General features: G+C 40.7%; 1 protein-coding gene across 1 annotated transcript in view; it reads left to right on the forward strand.

The window, feature by feature from the left end:
- Positions 1–14,802, forward strand: part of DGKI (diacylglycerol kinase iota) — a 167,065-nt gene extending 152,263 nt beyond the window's left edge. The window contains exons 29-32 of the mRNA XM_070754972.1: positions 5,222–5,342; positions 9,966–10,002; positions 12,801–12,900; positions 14,140–14,802. Of these exons, the coding sequence (XP_070611073.1) occupies positions 5,222–5,342; positions 9,966–10,002; positions 12,801–12,900; positions 14,140–14,256 (375 nt within the window). The 3' untranslated portion in view covers positions 14,257–14,802. The remainder of the gene's footprint in view (positions 1–5,221; positions 5,343–9,965; positions 10,003–12,800; positions 12,901–14,139) is intronic.
- Positions 14,803–18,537: the final 3,735 nt, after the last annotated feature.

Consider the following 18,537-nt stretch of genomic DNA (forward strand, 5'->3'; position numbering starts at 1 on the left):
ACTCCTCAAAACCCACCTTTGCCGTCAGGCATGGGGGAACTAAACATCTCCCCCTGGGCACATTTAATTTATACATGGTATGCCTGTGTGTGTGTCTGTTAGTATATGGTTTTTTAAAAAATCTTTAAATATTTTAATTAATTGAATTATTTATGATTTGTTTTACACTTGTTGTGAGCTGCCCCGAGTCTTCGGAGAGGGGCGGCATACAAATCCAAATAATAAATAAAATAATAATAATAAATAAATTTCGTATTTCATCACCAGTCGGGCGCTTCCCAAGCACCTAGGACTGCGTGATGTAGCGGCGAATTATGTGTGCAGATCCCAGTAAAGCGGCCTTTTGCAATTGACAGATGGAGATTTTGTCAATTCCGATGGTTTTCAAATGTCCACTGAGATCCTTTGGCACTGCGCCTAGGGTGCCAAGTACCACTGGGACCACATTCACTGGCTTATGCCAGAGTCGTTGCATTATTATTATTATTAGTTATTTTATTTATTTATTAGATTTGTATGCCGCCCCTCTCTGAAGATGACTTATTATTATTATTATTATTATTATTATTATTATTATTATTATTATTATTATTATATTTTATGTGTTTATGTATGTATTTATTTATTGTTTCGTTTCATTTCATTTCATTTTACTTTAGACTCTGAGCGTCCATAAAGAGTCCGTAAAGAGATGAGCGGCTTATACATTTAATAAATTAAATTAATTAGAAACCATAGCAAGTGCGGTATTTTCCTTTTGTTGCAATTCTAAAATCCTTATGGGAACATTTGGTGGGAATGCTCTCCTTGTGCTGTCTCCTGGCAGTCCTTCGCTTTTCTCATCCACCCTGCCCTCACCCAACAGAAATTCAGCATCTTGTTCCTGGATCTCCTCCAATTTCGGGATATAACTTCAGAGACATGGATTGCTTAGGTCTTTTAGCCCGTGACCACTGGTGGGCTTTAGAATAGGGATAATAAGCAAAATACGCCCTTCTTTGTTCGATTCCTTTACTTTGCTCTGCTTTGGTTTCCCCTGTCTGGAAGAAGAATAATTTTAGGATTTTGGGGTGCTTGAAAAAGGACGAAGCAGTTTCTTCTACCTATTTTTCTTCCCATCGTGAGGGCAGCTCAGAATTACAGCCTGTATTTTTTATAAAATTGACTCAACCTTACGCCTCTTAAACAAATTGTATTTTCCAGATGTTCTTGATTTCAGATACGCGTCTGAACTGCTAGATATAAATTCAATAAACAACCAGGAACACGCTAACTGGGGTTACCTCAATTTCTGTCCCTCTCTAGAGCCTTCTTGTCTGAGCCAGTTAGAAATTGTCTCCACCCTCTCCCCGTTCAGTCACCATAGCAACATACAGCCACATCTATTAGGAAAAGCACTTGGCAGCAAACAGGAAGCCTCCCTTTAAAAAACATCCAGGGCTTTGATAAAGATGGTTAACAAATGCAAATGAACTTCAGTTTTGCAAGGACACATTGTGTGCTGTTCATGCACCTGATTGGAATGAAAGGTCCTGTGATGAGTGGGATCCTAAAGTTAGTAATACATTTCCTATAAGACTTGTGCTTTGTTACTTTTTTAATTCCTCTCATTTTTTGTTGTTGCCATGCTATACATGAGAAATACACACACCGAGGCCTCAGGGCTGCATGGTATCTAATAAACTTATTAGGTTGTACCTTCAGAGTCTTTTCAATTATTATTATTATTATTGTTGTTGTTGTTGTTGTTGTTGTTATGTCAATACAACACAGCAAACGAGATCACTATGCTGGATTTCGTATTTCATCACCAGTCGGGCACTTTTATTATTATTATTATTATTATTATTATTATTATTATTATTATTATTATCATCATATTAAATTTATATGCCGCCCTTCTCTGAAGATATGGGGTGGCTTACAACATATAAAAATAGTATACATTGAGATATGATTAATTAAAATTAAAAATTAAGAATTACATCTAAAAAGCTAAAAAAAAGCCTATTAGCATACATACATGTCCATTCAAACAAGCCCACTATATATTCATTGGCCAGGGGGTAGAATCTAATGACCCCAAGCTGGGCAGCATAAATGAGTCTTTAGACTCTTACGGAAGGCAGGGAGGGGGTGGGCAACACAAATCTCCGGGGGGAGCTGATTCCAGAGGGCTGGGGCTCCCACAGAGAAGGCTCTTCCCCTGGATCCCGCCAAGTGACATTGTCTAGTTGACGGAACTTGGAGAAGGCCAACTCTGTGGGACCTAACCGGTCGCTGGGATTCATGCGGCAGGAGGTGGTCCTGTAAGTAATCTGGTCCCATGCCATTATTATTATTTTTTACTATAATAACCAAGTCGAACTATATTTGTTGTTGTTGTTGAGTTTTGAAACAATCTTATAGGGTGGGCTTCAGATCCTTTAGCAAAGGGTTCGCTGCCCCGTTGCTGGGTGGGCGTGAGCATAGTGGGCATAGCCTGCAGCACGAGGGGGGGGGGGAGGGAATTTTTCACTCTCCCCAAGCTCCAGAGGCTTTCCTCAAGCCTCCAGGAGGGCAAAAACTGCTTCCCCCAGGCTCTGGAGGCAGGAAACAGACCCATTTTCAGAACTTCTGGGAGGCCCATTGTTCGCTGCCCCATTGCTGGGTGGGGCTTTCTTAGAGCCTCTGGGAGGGTGAAAACAACCTCCCCTGGGTTCGGATGCCCTCAGGAGGCCAGAAAGAGACCTGTTTCTGGTCTTTTGGAACCTCTGGTAGGCCCATTTCCCCCCCCCCCTCTCAGACCCTCCACCCAGCCCCTGGAATGATGAACGGGCTTCATGGATAATCATAAGAGGAGTGAGATGAAGTGAGTGTGGCCAGCTAAGAATGACATTTGGGGGTTCGCTGAACTCCAGCGATTCTTGGCTAGAGGAGCATCCAAATCTTGCCTAACCCCCAGGAGCCCAGCCCTGATCTTATCTTCTGGCAACTTCTTCAACAAATTCCTGTATTGGCACTATTTTAGGAAGTGGTTTGCCATTGCTCCTTCCTAGGATAGAGAGTATGAGATTAGCTCACGCACCCCAAGTGGCTTCATGCCTAAGGCTAAACTTACAGTTTCCTGATTTCCATCTTGGTATCTTAAACATTACACCCAAGTTGCTCTTAGTCACTAGATCGAGTATAATAATAATAATGCCTTCAATGTGATTAAAAAGCAACATACAATTTAGGTTTTTTGCTTTTGTTTTTTGTCTCCTAACATTGCTCATTTATTTGGGCTGTCCCATTGAAGTGCCAACCTCTCTTTGAAAGGATTTCATTTTTTTATTCTGAAATACCTTTCTAATCTTAAAAAAAAGACCTAATGCTTAGCGAACAATCACAAATGCCTTGGAATTTTAGTAACGTTGCAACTTCAAAGAGCATCATTAGCATAAGAATTTAGGTTAGATTCAAGTAGCTGCCAGAATAAGCAAAGTGCACCACAGTCTGTTCTCTCATGACTTGATATATGACCAAAGTAATGGTACATTATCTGCTTCCCTTTGCAGTTCACTGTAATTTCAGTATTTGCTACGAATGCAGTTGAGTTATTAAACAGGTTCCAGGAATACTACTAATGCCAGAGTCAAAAAGGGAGAGGATTCCATCCTTCCACCCGACCCCAATTATTATTCTTTGTTTTGTAGCAGTTAAAAGCTCAATTCAAAGGATATATATTTCTGGTAGATTAATTTAATTTAATTTATTAAATTTATAGGCTGCCCAACTCCTGACCGACTCGGGCCAGCCTGTAAATAAAGATTACATTCATTTCAGATGGTTTTTTCCCAATATAAATTTTTGCATTGCTTTTTTTTATTTCAGGCAAGTTGTGGAGTGCTTTGGTTAGCAATAGTGTTGGGCATGCCAAACCCGAACCCGAACTTTTTTAAAAGTTCGGCGTTCAGCGTTCAGCGTTCGTTCGAACACCACAAAGCGCCACTGCCCGGGAGGAGAGTGGGGAATCCCATCGTGGGATTCCCTACTTCCTTTTGCTTGCGGCGCTGCAAGCAAAAGGCGGTGGGGAATCCCACGATGGGATTCCGGGGGCGGGGCTTTGACATCACGGAGATTCCTTCCTGGCTGGCCAAAACAGGGAGGAAGGAGTCTCCATGACATCAAAACCTCGCCCCTGGAATCCCATCGTGGGATTCCCCACCTCCTTTTGCTCGCAGCGCTGCTGCGGCATCCTTTTCCATAAAAATAAAAGGAAGCAAAAGGAGATGGGGAATTCCCCACCTCCTTGTTTACTTTTACAGAAAAGGATGCCACAGAGGCGCTGCTGCTGTTCGGGTTCGGGTTTGGGTTCGGCAAACTCACCCGAATTTCACAGCAAAGTTCAGCCGAACTCGCCGAACCCGAACTTTGTTGGGTTCACCCAACACTAGTTAGGAATATTCTTATTTCTTCTCAGCTCTACAGTCTTGCTAATTCTTGAAAGAAGCCTATCTATAACTCCTGAGTGAGCATTCTTTGCAATCAACAGACCGTCACCTTACAAAATCTATCCAAACCATAATTCACAGATTTCCCCGACCTACAACTTTTGAGATATGTCGAAATAGTTGCATCCAACATTCTCACCTTGAGTGGCCATCTTCTCAAGACCGAGTTGGAAAAGGCTGCCATATGCACTGTAAAGCCATAAGCATTTTGATCTTGGATTTTAAAAAAAGAAGTATCCAGTTAGGGCAGGGGTAGGCAAAGTTGGCTCTTCTATGACTTATAGACTTCAACTCCCAAAATTCCTGAGTCAATCATACTAGCTCAGGAATTCTGGGAGCTGAAGTCCACATGTCAGAGAAGATCCAACTTTGCCTACCTCTGAGTTAGGGGATTGTACCTTTGACCTTGACTGACCTCAGCAAATAAAAACAGAACAACGGCCAACCAAATAAAAGTAAACTTAAAATGCTCTTTCATTCCAACCTGCACCAGCAACTTGTTTTTCCTCTATCTCTAAGAACCTGTAGACAGGCAGCTGAGTACATTCATTAGGCCATCATTGATGATGCTACCTAGTTGGGTGATGAAAATCTGTAGGAAGCAGCAACTAGGGTCAGAGAGCACCAAGGACCCCGTAGTCCAACCCTGAGCTACAAGTATTCTCTTCAATCAGTACTCATTTATGACCACTATTGAAATGAAGTAACGATTTTGAATAATTACACTTTCTCTCTCTCTATTCCAGTTCGTAGAATGCTGTGAAAAAGGAGCTAATTTATTAATCTGGGGACCTGACCACTGTTCCATGCTTCATCATGCAGCAAAGACTGGGCATGGTGAGATGATAAAATACATTCTAGAACATGGTGAGTGAATTTTTCATCCTGTTTCTTATATGGGTGCACTTAAGGGAGTGGATAATCATCTTGTTCGAATCTATTGCTTATTTCTCTCTCACTCTGAGCCTATGAATTAGCCCTCTGAAGAGTTGTATATAAATAAGAGAAAACTGCCTCGCGTTTCTCAGATAGATCAGATTACTGAGGCTGGAAGTAAAGAAGAAATTCTGTTTTTTCCCCTCTTCCTTTCTAATATGGCTACTATAGAAATAGTTTTAAGAGACTTTTACAGTGTGATTGAAAAAAAAGCTGAGTTGACCTGAGTTGATGCTGAGTTTTTCAGCATACCTATATTCCCTTTCATTTGAAATTGTGGAACAAAAAAATGGAACAATAATCATGGTAAATGGTGGATGATAAAGCTTACATTTGATATTTTCCTGTTACATCCAGAAGATTTTCCAAGTGCTTAATAATGACTAGAACCATGTCCTCAATGTCAGTCTCAATCTAAATCTCTCTCTTGTCATCCCTATGGAATGAATGGTATGTCTCTTTCTCAACCTCAGTCTTAACTTCTACCATTATTTACATGCTTTGATAGTACAGTGATACCTTGTCTTACAAACTTAATTGGTTCTGGGATGAGGTTCTTAAGGTGAAAAGTTTGTAAGACGAAACAATGTTTCCCATAGGAATCAATGGAAAAGCAATTAATGCGTGCAAGCCCAAAATTCACCCCTTTTGCCAGCTGAAGCGCCTGTTTTTGCGCTGCTGGGATTCCCCTGAGGTTCCCCTCCATGGGAAATCCTACCTCCAGACTTCTATGTTTTTGCGATGCTGCAGGGGAATCCCAGCATCGCAAAAACAAGTGCTTTGCTGGCAACGGAAGTCCGGAGGTGGGGTTTCCCATGAAGGGGAGCCTCAGGAGAATCCCAGCAGCACAAAAATGGGCGCTTTTCTGGCAACGGAAGTCTGGAGGCGGGGCATCCCAGTGGCGGCTGTGAGTTTGTAAGGTGAAAATAGTGTGTAAGAAGAGGCAAAAAAATCTTAAACCCCGGGTTTGTATCTCAAAAAGTTTGTATGACGAGGCGTTTGTAAGATGAGGTATCACTGTACTGAGATTTTCTTTAGCCATAGTGGTTTCTAAATATGAAATATACAGGGTGCGTTCGGAAAGTAATGCAATTATTTTTTTAAAAAAGTAATTTATTGAACAGATTTAAGATTAAGATTAAGATTTAAGATTTATTAGATTTGTCACATCTCTAGTCACTATACAGTTGAGAAAAGCCTCGCCTTCAATCTCAAAACGGTCAAGAAATTCTCGGGTGGCACTGACTGTTGATTTTGTGTGCTTCAGTAAGCATCTTGGGCGTCCATAGCCTTGTTCATGCCCTTAGCATTCAGGTAGCGTATTATACAGCATGCACTTTGCACTTGGAGGGAAACGGAAAGAGGACGCTCATCTCTAACCTTCACCACAACACCAGTCGATGATCTACTGACCACTGGGCATTGCTCGTTCTCTTCTGCTGGCCTCCCGCTACACGATAGTAATACCAACTTCCCCCACGAACATTCCCTGTGAGAGCTACATGCCTTTTAACCTTATTTTCCAGATAATCCTTGTAGTACAGGAGTTGGGATTGTTTGGGAAGGAGAGAATGGCAATCATGGAGTCCTTTAGTTGGAAGATTCCACCAAGATTTGATATTTTTGCTGTCTCTATTCTCTTATTAGAAACATAGAAACATAGAAGACTGACGGCAGAAAAAGACCTCATTGTCCATCTAGTCTGCCCGTATACTATTTCCTGTATTTTATCTTACAATGGATATATGTTTATCCCAGGCATGTTTAAATTCAGTTACTGTGGATTTACCAACCACGTCTGCTGGAAGTTTGTTCCAAGGATCTACTACTCTTTCAGTAAAATAATATTTTCTCATGTTGCTTTTGATCTTTCTCCCAACTAACTTCAGATTGTGTCCCCTTGTTCTTTTGTTCACTTTCCTATTAAAAACACTTCCCTCCTGGACCTTATTTAACCCTTTAACATATTTAAATGTTTCGATCATGTCCCCCCTTTTCCTTCTGTCCTCCAGACTATACAGATTGAGTTCATTAAGTCTTTCTTGATACGTTTTATGCTTAAGACCTTCCACCATTCTTGTAGCCCGTCTTTGGACCCGTTCAATTTTGTCAATATCTTTTTGTAGGTGAAGTCTCCAGAACTGAACACAGTATTCCAAATGTGGTCTCACCAGCACTCTATTATAAGGGGATCACAATCTCCCTCTTCCTGTTTGTTATACCTCTAGCTATGCAGCCAAGCATCCTACTTGCTTTTCCTACTGCCCTACCACACTGCTCACCCATTTTGAGACTGTCAGAAATCACTACCCCTAAATCCTTCTCTTCTGAAGTTTTTGCTAACACAGAACTGCCCATCTTTCCCCCATCCTCTACATTCTCACATGTAGAAGCAAGGGTATAGAAATTCAAGCTCATTTGCATCCTGGGAAACCACCAGTCCATGTATTGGCTTGAGCAACTGAAGGCAGAGGGAAGAGAAAGGAGTTAATAATTGGAAAGAGATGGATGATTAGAGACATTAAGGGAAGACCGTGGTTCCCATGGGGCACCCTCTCCAATACTACTCACATTTTGGTTCTTTTCAAGAGAGAGTGCCCCCCATTATTTCCTCTTGATTTCCCAGAGCCCTTTGTGTATTTCTTTGCCTCCTTGCATCCCCTTCCTTCCTTCCCACCCTCTCTCTTGTTTTATTTTACTTTCCCTCCCTGCTGTTTTGCTTGATGGAAATCTCACTGATGCGTTTCCCTGTTGGACTTGCCTTGGGTTGGTTGGCGCTCTCTCTCTCTCTCCCTCTACCAGGCCCCTTTCTTTTTCTTTCTGTCCCTTGCTAAGGCAGCCAGCTCCCTGCTGTGGCAGAAGGACAGTAGCGTTTGCTTTCCCTGTGCCAACCTTTCTCACATCTGTGTAGCTATTGTTCTGCACTGGAGGGGGATCTGGAATCATTAGCTGGCAGCAAACAGTAGCTCCCAGAGACAGAAAGCTAGAAGTGGAGGGGGGGGGTATTTGGAAGCCCATAATGTTGAATAAGTCTCACAGTTCACAATTAACCTCTCCCTTCTTTACTTTCTGTTTGGCTCCCCTCTTATTTTCTCTTAATCTTCAGATGGCCCCCCTCTTGGTTTGGGCCTATTCATTCTTTACTACCTCCAGGAGTTTATAAAGAATATAGCAATGTTCATTTATTAATTGTTATTGTTATAAATTATTTGCTGCTTCCTTATTACCAAACTCAGAGATCTTAAGACATAAAATATTTTTTTGCTATTGTTGATCAATTTTGACTGATTATGTGCTATTAAGTCAGGGTTGACAGTTAAGAAACATATAAATATGTACAGTATATGTCTATTTTAGCTGGATTTAAATCTACCAGGTCTCAGGCAGTAGGTTGTCCTTTAACCTGTTCTCCAACTGGAAATTTTGGACCAAGAACTGCATCATGCAAAGCACTATCCCACCCATAGGTTATCTCCTCCCTGTCAACTCATATTACATTCTTTCTACAAGGGTATCAGTTCTTTCTTCAAGAATACTTTTTTAAAATTACCAGCTCTGTGGCTTTGGTGGGTGTGGTATGGCTTGGTGAACATGGCTTGGTGGATGTAATACTGCAAAATTTCCATTCCCACCCCACTCCAGGAGAAGGTTACTGCAATATCCCCATTCCCACCCCACTCTGGGGCCAGCCAGAGGTGCTATTGGTCAGTTCTCCGAATTACTCAAAATTCCCACCACCAGTTCTCTAAACTACTCAAAATTTCCATTACCGGTTCTCCAGAACCTGCCAGAACCTGCTTTTCACCGCAAAAAATATGTTGGAAAGGGGCCTGTTCACCTTCATTCTCTCAATAATCTAAGGCAAAGATCCCCCATACCTGTATGAAGATTTATTATATGAAACAATTTAATAAATAGTACTTTAGTAATAATACTGTTGTTGCTGCTACTGCTACTACTAATAATAACATTAACAATGATGGATACTCCCATTAACCCTTGGGAGTTGGTGGTGACCATTTTGGGGAACCTTGGCCCAAAGCAAGATTGAGACAGAACTTTTACTGGGTGAGGAAGGGCATGAGATTCTTCCTTTCTTCTCTGAAGTTGAATCTAGAATTTAGTTCAGGGTGATGGAGTAAAAATATCTTATGCACTTTATAAATTCATTCAGCTTGGAGAAATTGTTTGTGCCCCCCCAACACCCATTCCCGAAGGAGAAGAAAAATCACTTTGTTGCTAAGAGCAGTATAGCTTATAGTGAGTGAATATCCTGTTTTGTTGTATCAGCATCTCGTCATAATTCTGCTGCCTCCCATAATTCAATTCAATCTCAAGAGGGCTTTTCGAGATAGCGAAATATGGGTAACAAACAATGATTACAGAAAAATATTAACTATTGCATCCTCAGCCATCTCCAGCAATAAGAGAGAGAGAGACTCAAAAAAAGAAGAAAACAAAAGTGTCTTTCACACAGGAAGAAAATTTCTGCAGGACCAGATTTTAACATCTAGTAGGAAACAAGAACATCATATCTTGTACTTTCTTTTGTAGGTCCTTCTGAGTTACTGGATATGACAGATAGCGAAACGTAAGTCTTGCTCACTCAGCTCTTTTTCTCATATGTTCATTCCAGCTTACATTTTGTTGCATAGAAAATCAAAGCAATGTCATGTAATGTTAAGCATAAAATAACAATTTAATGTATTGAGGTATACAACTTCAGGCTGTCCTTTCCCATTTAAAGACTATGTTGTATTCCTTTTAAAACTCACAGAGTTCCCCTCCCCACCCACAGCAAGTGCTGTCTACCAAATCCAAAATGATTACTTTGAGGACATTAGATTAGAACTGCCCCTACTCTTCCTGCCTTCCGTAAACTCCTTAAAACCCACCTTTGCCGTCAGGCATGGGGGAACTGAAACATCTTCCCCTGGGCATGTTTAATTTATATATGGTATGCTTGTGTGTATGTCTGTTAGTATATGGGGTCTTTTAAATCTTTTAATTTTAAATTTGTTAGATTATTTATGATTTGTTTCCACGTGTTGTGAGCCGCCCCGAGTCTTCGGAGAGGGGCAGCATACAAATCTAAGTAATAAATAATAAATAAATAAATTATTAGGTACATGAAAGTTCACCATGTGCTTCTTCCTATTCCCACATAGGGACTAAAAGCAATTTTGTAGAAATTACTGTGGACATTATGTTGAGAAAAAAAGACCTACATTTAAATTTCAGTTTAATTATTGTTCTATTTTGTATACTTCTTTGTAAGAGTCTATTTGGTCTCTTCCGTTCAACATATTGTCCCTCAAAATGATCTGCCTTGTTGACTCTGCCTTGTTGATCGTTTAACAATATGGCGCTATCAGGTGATTGTTGCCCAAAAGAAGCTAAGGGAAAAAGGCTTAAACACTACAGTGAAGCAGTATATGAGCTGGGGGCTACCATTAAGTAAAAAGTCATCCCCAAACCCCCAACACTTTACCCTTAGATTATCTACGGTTGACCTATCCAAATTCCTAAGAGGTCAGTAAGGGGCGAGTACAAGTGCACTAGAGCAGGGGTCCCCAACCACCGGGCCGCGGACCAGTACCGGGCCGCGGGGCATGTTGCACCGGTCCGTGGAGTCAGCAGCTGCCAGTCCTCCTGCCGCCGCCCCCTCCCTCCAGTGCTTCATCTCCCGCTGGGAAAGAGGCCTCGGGAGGCAGGTTCTGCCGGCCACAGGGCGATGGACGGGACAGAGGGGCGGGAAGGACCGGGAGGCTCAAGCCTCTTTTGGCTTCTGCCGTGGCACGCCTTTGCATTTTTGGCTGGGGGGGAGGCAGGAGGGCCGGCCTGACCCCCTCCCTCCAGCGCTTCACCTGCCACCGGGCAAGAGGGTTTGGGAGGCAGGTTCTGCCGGCCACAGGGCGATGGCGGGAAAGAGGGGCGGGAAGGACCAGCACCCCCAGGCTTAATCCCGCCCCCAACCACACCCCTTTCCGCCCCCACCGGGCCATAGAAAAATTGCCTTGCTGAAACTGGTCCCTGGTGGAAAAAACGTTGGGGACCACTGCACTAGAGTGTCTTCCGTCCCCTGTCCTATTGCTCTCCTATATCTCCTATACCTTTCTTCTATTCCTATATCTCTTCTTCTATTCTTTCATTGATATGTTATATTACTATATCTTCTTTTCTATTATTTCTTAGATATATTTTACTATGAGTATCTCCTCTATAACCTTCATCATGTATTTTACTATGTGTATATAGATATATACCCACTTTGTGTATTGGACAAAATAAATAAATAAATAAATAAATAAATAAATAAATAAATAAATAAATAAATAAATAAATAAATAAATAAAATAATAAATAAAATAATAAATAAAATAATAAATAAAATAAAATAAAATAAAATAAAATAATAAAATAAAATAAAATAAATAAAGCCAAAAAATTTACACAAAGCTTTATAGTCATATCTAAGCTTTCACTTTGCGCTAGTATTTCTTAATTTCAAATTGATGGAACAGATTAGCATAATGCTAATCTAAAAGCGATCTGAAAGGAATAACCAGATTAGTGAAAATTTAATGATGCTGCAAGAAAAAGGGAAAAAAATCCTTAAGATCTCTAGAGATCTCTAAAAAATCCTTAAGATCTCTAGCTGTTGTTGGAATCTAGCTAATCTATACCTGAATCTTTTAGCTTTTGAATAGAATTAATTTCTTTCTGGTGTTCCTGGTGTAGTTATCACAATAGGAACATAAAGACTCCCGAATGGACAACTTGTGAGAATCACAGCTCCTACTTTTAATCTTTGCTGAACATTTTTGCTTTTAAGCCCTCCCCCCCAAAAAAAAGAAGAAAAAGGAAAAAATAAAACTTCTCTGTATTTGTTTAAAGGTTAACACCCAGCTTTTATAGTGTATATATTTTCAGAGCTGACATAATATCCAGTTCCAAAATCTAAGGAATTATACAACATAAATATTGATGTCTGTAAAACACACACATATGTAAGCATACTCCACTATTTGAAGCCAAAGAATTTTATTGTTCAGATTCTGGGAATGAAAGAGAAGGAAATTTACTCTTCGAGGGAATTCATCCAAATGGGCAGAGATGTAGGGGGAAAAAAACCCATCATGTAAGTGATTTAAAATTGGACCTCAGTGTGGGTAACAACTTAATATTCAGTACGTTGCTTTAAGCATGGCAATAAAACAAAACAAAACTAAAATGAAAGCTTGGAGCACTCTTAAGACCATATTCTGCTGTACCAAAAATCCAGAGGACAAGTTAAGAAAATGTGCCTGTGTCAGCAACCCTCAAAATTATGTCCTGTTGAATGTAATTCATTATATTGATAGGGTTTTTTTCCTATTAAACACCCAGGGGTGAGACAGCATTACACAAGGCGGCTTGCCAATGTCACCGTGGCATCTGTCAGCTACTGGTAGAAGCAGGGGCATCGTTGATGAAAATGGACTCCAAGGTAACCAAACCAAACAAATCCATTTTAATAGTTCTGTGTGCAAGTGAAATCAATATGTAGCCAACTCAGGTGATGCCTTTGCAAATATGCTGAAAGCCTCTGTGCTTGCTTGTTTTTCAGCACAGAACTTTCACTGTGTTCGCTTGAACAGAAGCCCTGCTGATTTTATTTACCTATCATTTGTCATTTGCTATCAGCAATTCCAGGTTGGCTTTTGACAGTAGTAAAAACCATGGAATCCACAAGCATACAAGTAATGTAAAACCACACCTATGGTAAATCAGCACTTTAAAGGGTTATATGATCTTGAAATGCCACTTAAAAATTGAAATGATGGGATTTCATGTAGTGCCTATACCGGTGAAGATGTTTTTAATTTTAATTTGGAGGCCACTGCATGATTCTTGGTAACTAATCAGTTTAAGACTCCAAGAAAATATGTTAGGTTGTAGCATTCAAAGATTTGGTGGCTTAAGTGTTGGTTTAAAACAGGACTTCACACTTAGAACCCACCAAAACAAAGCTCATTGGAGCTTTATATAGGGTGGCCCATCGAAACCAGTCAACAGAATTGTCAGAGGAACCAAACCCTGTTTCCCTGAAAATAAGTCACCCCCGAAAGTAAGACATAGGAGAGGTTTCGTAGAATTGCCTAATATAAAGCATCCCCTAAAAGTAAGATGAAGGAATTTCGCAGCATTCCTGAACAGAACATATATAACACTGCTGTCCATAAATTGCATCACTCAGATTTAAAACATATCCAACATGCATCCAACATGCGGCTGCATGTTTGGATGTGTTTTTGCTGCAGCAGGATACAGGATACAATTCATTGAAAAAAAAAATAAGACATCCCCTGAAAATAAGACATAGCACATCTTTGGGAGCAAAAATTAATATAAGACGCTGTCTTATTTTCGGGGAAACAGGGTACTAAATGTGTTTTCTACTTTCACTTTAAAAAGTGAGTTCATATTCAGTCAAATAAAGGACTAAGGCATGGGTGTCAAACTCACCACATCAAGTTGCTGTCACGTGACGTTTTGCGATGTTTCTGCAGCTGGGGTGGGCGTGGCCTGCACATGACATATTCGTCTCACAAGCTGCCATTTTGAAAACCTGGACAAAGGGAATGAATCTGTTTGTTCAACATGCTGTACATGTTGGTTCCCCCTTTCTGTTGCTGAGGGTTTCTCTCTCTCTCTTTCTCTCTTTCTTTCTGCCTTATCATTATAGGGTAAGACACCTCGAGACAGGGCCCAGCAGGCTGGGGATCCAGATTTAGCCTCCTACTTGGAGAGTCATCAGAATCATCCAGTAGTGCCCCATGAGGATCTAGAGACTGCCGTGTGATCTCTGTGGTGTGGAAGAGAAAACTCTAGGAAATGACAAAGCTGCACCTGAGGTACCCTTGAGGTGTCGTGTGAGGAAGAAGCAAATGGAACCACCATTCTCGCGCTCTCCTGCAAACTCTGAGAAGAAGTCACATGTTTCTAAGGGCTACGGAGACTTGCCACGGAACTGTTCCCACATGTCATCTTGTAGGGATAAAGAAGGAGACTCAAAGGCCCAGAGAATCCGTTGGCCAAGGAAATGTATTCTCACTGCTCTTCCTAAGTAGCATGAATGTCTCCCACGTTCTTCTTGTAGAATCTATTTGAATAAACAACAGCAACGCAAAATGTGGGGGAAGAAAGAAACACAACCCAAGCATTCATAATCCAGGCAAACATTTATCTTCTTCCAACATATGCCATGAAAATCATGTGTTTCCCATCCTCCATTTCTATCACTTTCATACTTTATATTCTTGTTTCAGATGCTATGTTGCACATCAGTGAACCAGCACCTGTGTCTTTGTGCTACCATTCTTGATTAAATCAACTCTGTCAAAGGGGATCTGGAATGCTCATTGCAAATCCATAGAATGAATTCTCGCTTCATATTCTCCCCGAGATTGCATTATTACATCATTGCTTCTTCTGAACCCATTTCCTCCCTGTTTGCTTTGGATATATATCAAGTCTGTGACAGAAAGAATCATGCAGAGGAAGAATGGCTTTACTATTTGTTCATACATAGAAAGGTGAAAATGCAGGGCAGAAATAAACAGGTCAGATTTATCAAAGTGATAAATATATCTTAGAATATACGAGGGTTTTACTTCTGGTGTGACTGCATACATAGATCCATTTCAGACCTTAGGTTTGGTGGTAACTTATGAGTGTCTGAAATTCACAGAATAAAATGTGGACCTCCTAGTCACTTTAGTGATCAATCTAGTGTAATGAGATATCTTGGTTCTTTTTTTAGTGACTTCCTGATCACAACTGATTACAGTACACTAGCTATTTTTGGTCTACTACTGACAAACTTTGGTACAAAAATGATTCAAGATGTCAGATCATGATCATGGGAAATATATCCATAACATTTTCTGCTTGTTTACGTAACTTAATATGTAGCTTTTCACATTGGCTAAAAGGTGGATTTGGCTAAGTTTCCTTCAAGTTAAGTTTGACTTAAAATTCAATGAATAAATTCCTTTAATTTTCTTGGCGAAAGTAAGCAAAATAGTTTGTCACTGTCATCCTTCTGCAATATTTTTTTCAATTTCTCTGTCTAAATTATAGCCAGGTACTCTCTGCAGCTGCCTGATTCAAATCCTGAATAAGGCTTGGCCCAGTTTTATTTCCAAGCTTGGAAGAGATAAACCAGATGCTGTCACATATTGAGACTTAGCTTGGCTAAAAGATACTAAACAGAATCTATGAGTAGACAGAAAGTCAACATACATCAAATGATAACATATACATCCTAAGCTTATCTAGCATAGCCTTCTCCATGTATCTTAATCTGTGAGGTACACATTGGAGGTTATTGACTTGAATAGACTGTTCAGAAATTTGCTTAGAATTTTATCTTGAATGCTGCCTTTAGGAAGAGTTGCTGGATTGAAGGATACCTTGGTAAACCTTCTCTATGTTGATTTCTTCTAGACCTTTGGGGAATGCAAATCCCAGGACTCATGGCCAGCATCTAGCTAATCATAATTATGTATTGCACAAGGAACCATCAAATCTTAGACTGTAGAAGCTACAGCTGATCCAATTTGGTAGACTTGGAAGTCATTCTCCAAGTCTTAGTAGACCTAATCCAATGCAGAGAGGAACCTGCAGTAAACTTGAAGGTCTATCAAAATAAATGTACCTTGATGTAATCTCTGCCCCTTATATAACTTTTGTCCTTTGTTCCTGCAGTTGCCTATACCAATCTGAATTAACTTTTGCATGGAAAGCATAAGGGCAAACCCGAATTACAGTGGTACCTCTGCTTACGAATTTAATTCATTCCATGACCAGGTTCTTAAGTAGAAAAGTTTGTAAGAAGAAGCAATTTTTCCCTGAGGAATCAATGTAAAAGCAAATAATGTGTGCGATTGGGGAAACCACAGGGAAGGTGGAGGTCCTGTTTCCTCCCAGGAGATTCCTAGAGAGGCCCCAGGGAGGCTTCTCCTCACCTTTTCTGGCCCTGTTTCTTTCCAGGAGATTCCTAGAGAGGCCCCACAGAGGCTTCTCCCTGCCTTTTCCAATAATAGTTTTGGAGGCTCAGGTTGTATGTGGAAAATGGTTCTTGAGAAGAGGAAAAAAAACCTTGAACACCCAGTTCTTATCTAGGAAAGTTCTTAAGTTTGTAGGTAGAGGTACCACTGTATTTCCATATTGTGGACTGTTCCCTGAGCTATGTGGGCATTGCAGGACCTGTTACATATGGAAGAATTAGGGTGGAGAATGTTAAATTTGGTTGTCATAATGCCAGCTATAGAGAGTCGATATGATCCAATGTCTGTGTCCCTGGTGCACGCATGCGTATATCTGAGGGAGATTTTGCTTCCTGGGTATGCAGAGAAGCAAAATCTTGCTTGGACATGCGTATACGTATGCTGGGGATGTGGAGCTGCAGCACAGCTCCTCTTTCGCTACCAGAGCTATGGTGTGGCCCATACTGGTATCAACCCGCTACTGGTTATAAGAGATAATAGAATTTCAAAATTTGTCAATCTTACTAAAGCTTTTATTTTGTGATGAGGCAGAAGCATGCAACTCAATATTAAGGGTGTGTGCAGGCAAATACTTTCCCAATCCTGGAATTTTCATTATATAGTTAGAGAGAAATGGGCTCCTCCCCACCTTTTCTGCCTCTTTCTCTTCTTGTCCCCCATCTCCAAGCTGTGAATCGCTACAAAAGCTTGAAAAGATTCAAATTCAGATTCAGTCTGTTTTGGAGAAGCTCTGCTATAATTTGAGCAACTCCTGATCCTGTGTGAAATCCTAATTCATCTTGGGATTCATAATTGATTTAAATCCAAAGCAAATTCATAGTACCTACAATGTAATATCAAGATGGAGGTTAAGCATACAATAAGAAGGATCTCAAACTGTGACTCATGGATCACTGGTGCGATTGTGAGCAACATGGGCAAGGGTCACAACAGTTTTTACTTAAACATAGCCCGAGTTGCCTCCATAAACCCACAGTAAGGTTACACAGGGAAGCCAAGGAGCAAAACTGAGAGCAAAGCTTGTGCCAACTTAGAGCAAAGCCTGGAGCAAGTTTTGAGAGTACTCCCATTTTATGGTGGGCAGGTCTGCTGGCCTGGCTAGGAAAAACAGAGTATAAAGCCAGGAGTTAGTTTTGAGAGGTGGTTAAACACAGGGATCTAGCATAGGTCAAGTCTTTCACCCATTGACGCACTTATGATTGGCCGATGGTTTCCTACTGGAAATCACGATGTGTCAATATATCTATTGCCTTTGGTGTGTTTGCAGAACCATGCATGCCAACAAAGTTCACTATTTCTATCATCTACATTCAATTCTTAAGCTTTCAAAGTGGGGAAAAATGGTCAGGTGTTGAGAGAAAAGCTATAGATAACCATTCAACCATCAGGGCTAATAACCATTTAAGCCAAGAAAGTATGATGAAAGATAACTATCTTTTAGTATATTTATAATATTATAGTAGTATATTTATTTCCTGCTGCTCCCTGTCCCTAGGTAAAGTAATTAGCTTTATATGTTGGGGAGACTATAGTCTTCATCTAAGTTCATTATGCTGCTTTAGTAAAGACTTTGACAGGGAGGCACTTGTCCTTCCCGTTTTTGAGAGCTTTGTCGCAGTCAGTCATTGTGTAATGTAAACATGGAGCCTGGAAGAGAAATTAACACTTAACTGCACCTGTTACTATTCAAAGTGTCAGGAAACTTTTGTAAAAAAATTAAATAAATACAGTACGCAAGTAATTAGCACCTGGGGATAGACTTGTGAATATATAAAAAATATAAAGAAAATCTAGAGCAGTGATGGCGAACCTATGGCATGGGTGCCACAGGTGGCACATGGAGCCATATCTGCTGGCATGTGAGCCGTTGCCCTAGCTCAGCTCCAACGTGCATGGGTGTGCCAGCCAGCTGATTTTTGGCTCACACAGAGGCTCTTGGAGGGAATTTTTGACTTCCAGAGAGCCTCCGGGGGGATGGCGTTTTTAGGAGAACCTTTGGAGCCTGGGAATGGTGAATGACAAGCCTATTGGGCCCACCAGAAATTGGGAAACAGGCCATTTTCAGCTTCCAG

The sequence above is a fragment of the Erythrolamprus reginae genome, chromosome 6 (genome assembly GCF_031021105.1).
Source record: "Erythrolamprus reginae isolate rEryReg1 chromosome 6, rEryReg1.hap1, whole genome shotgun sequence".
Classification (NCBI taxonomy): Eukaryota; Metazoa; Chordata; class Lepidosauria; order Squamata; family Dipsadidae; genus Erythrolamprus; species Erythrolamprus reginae.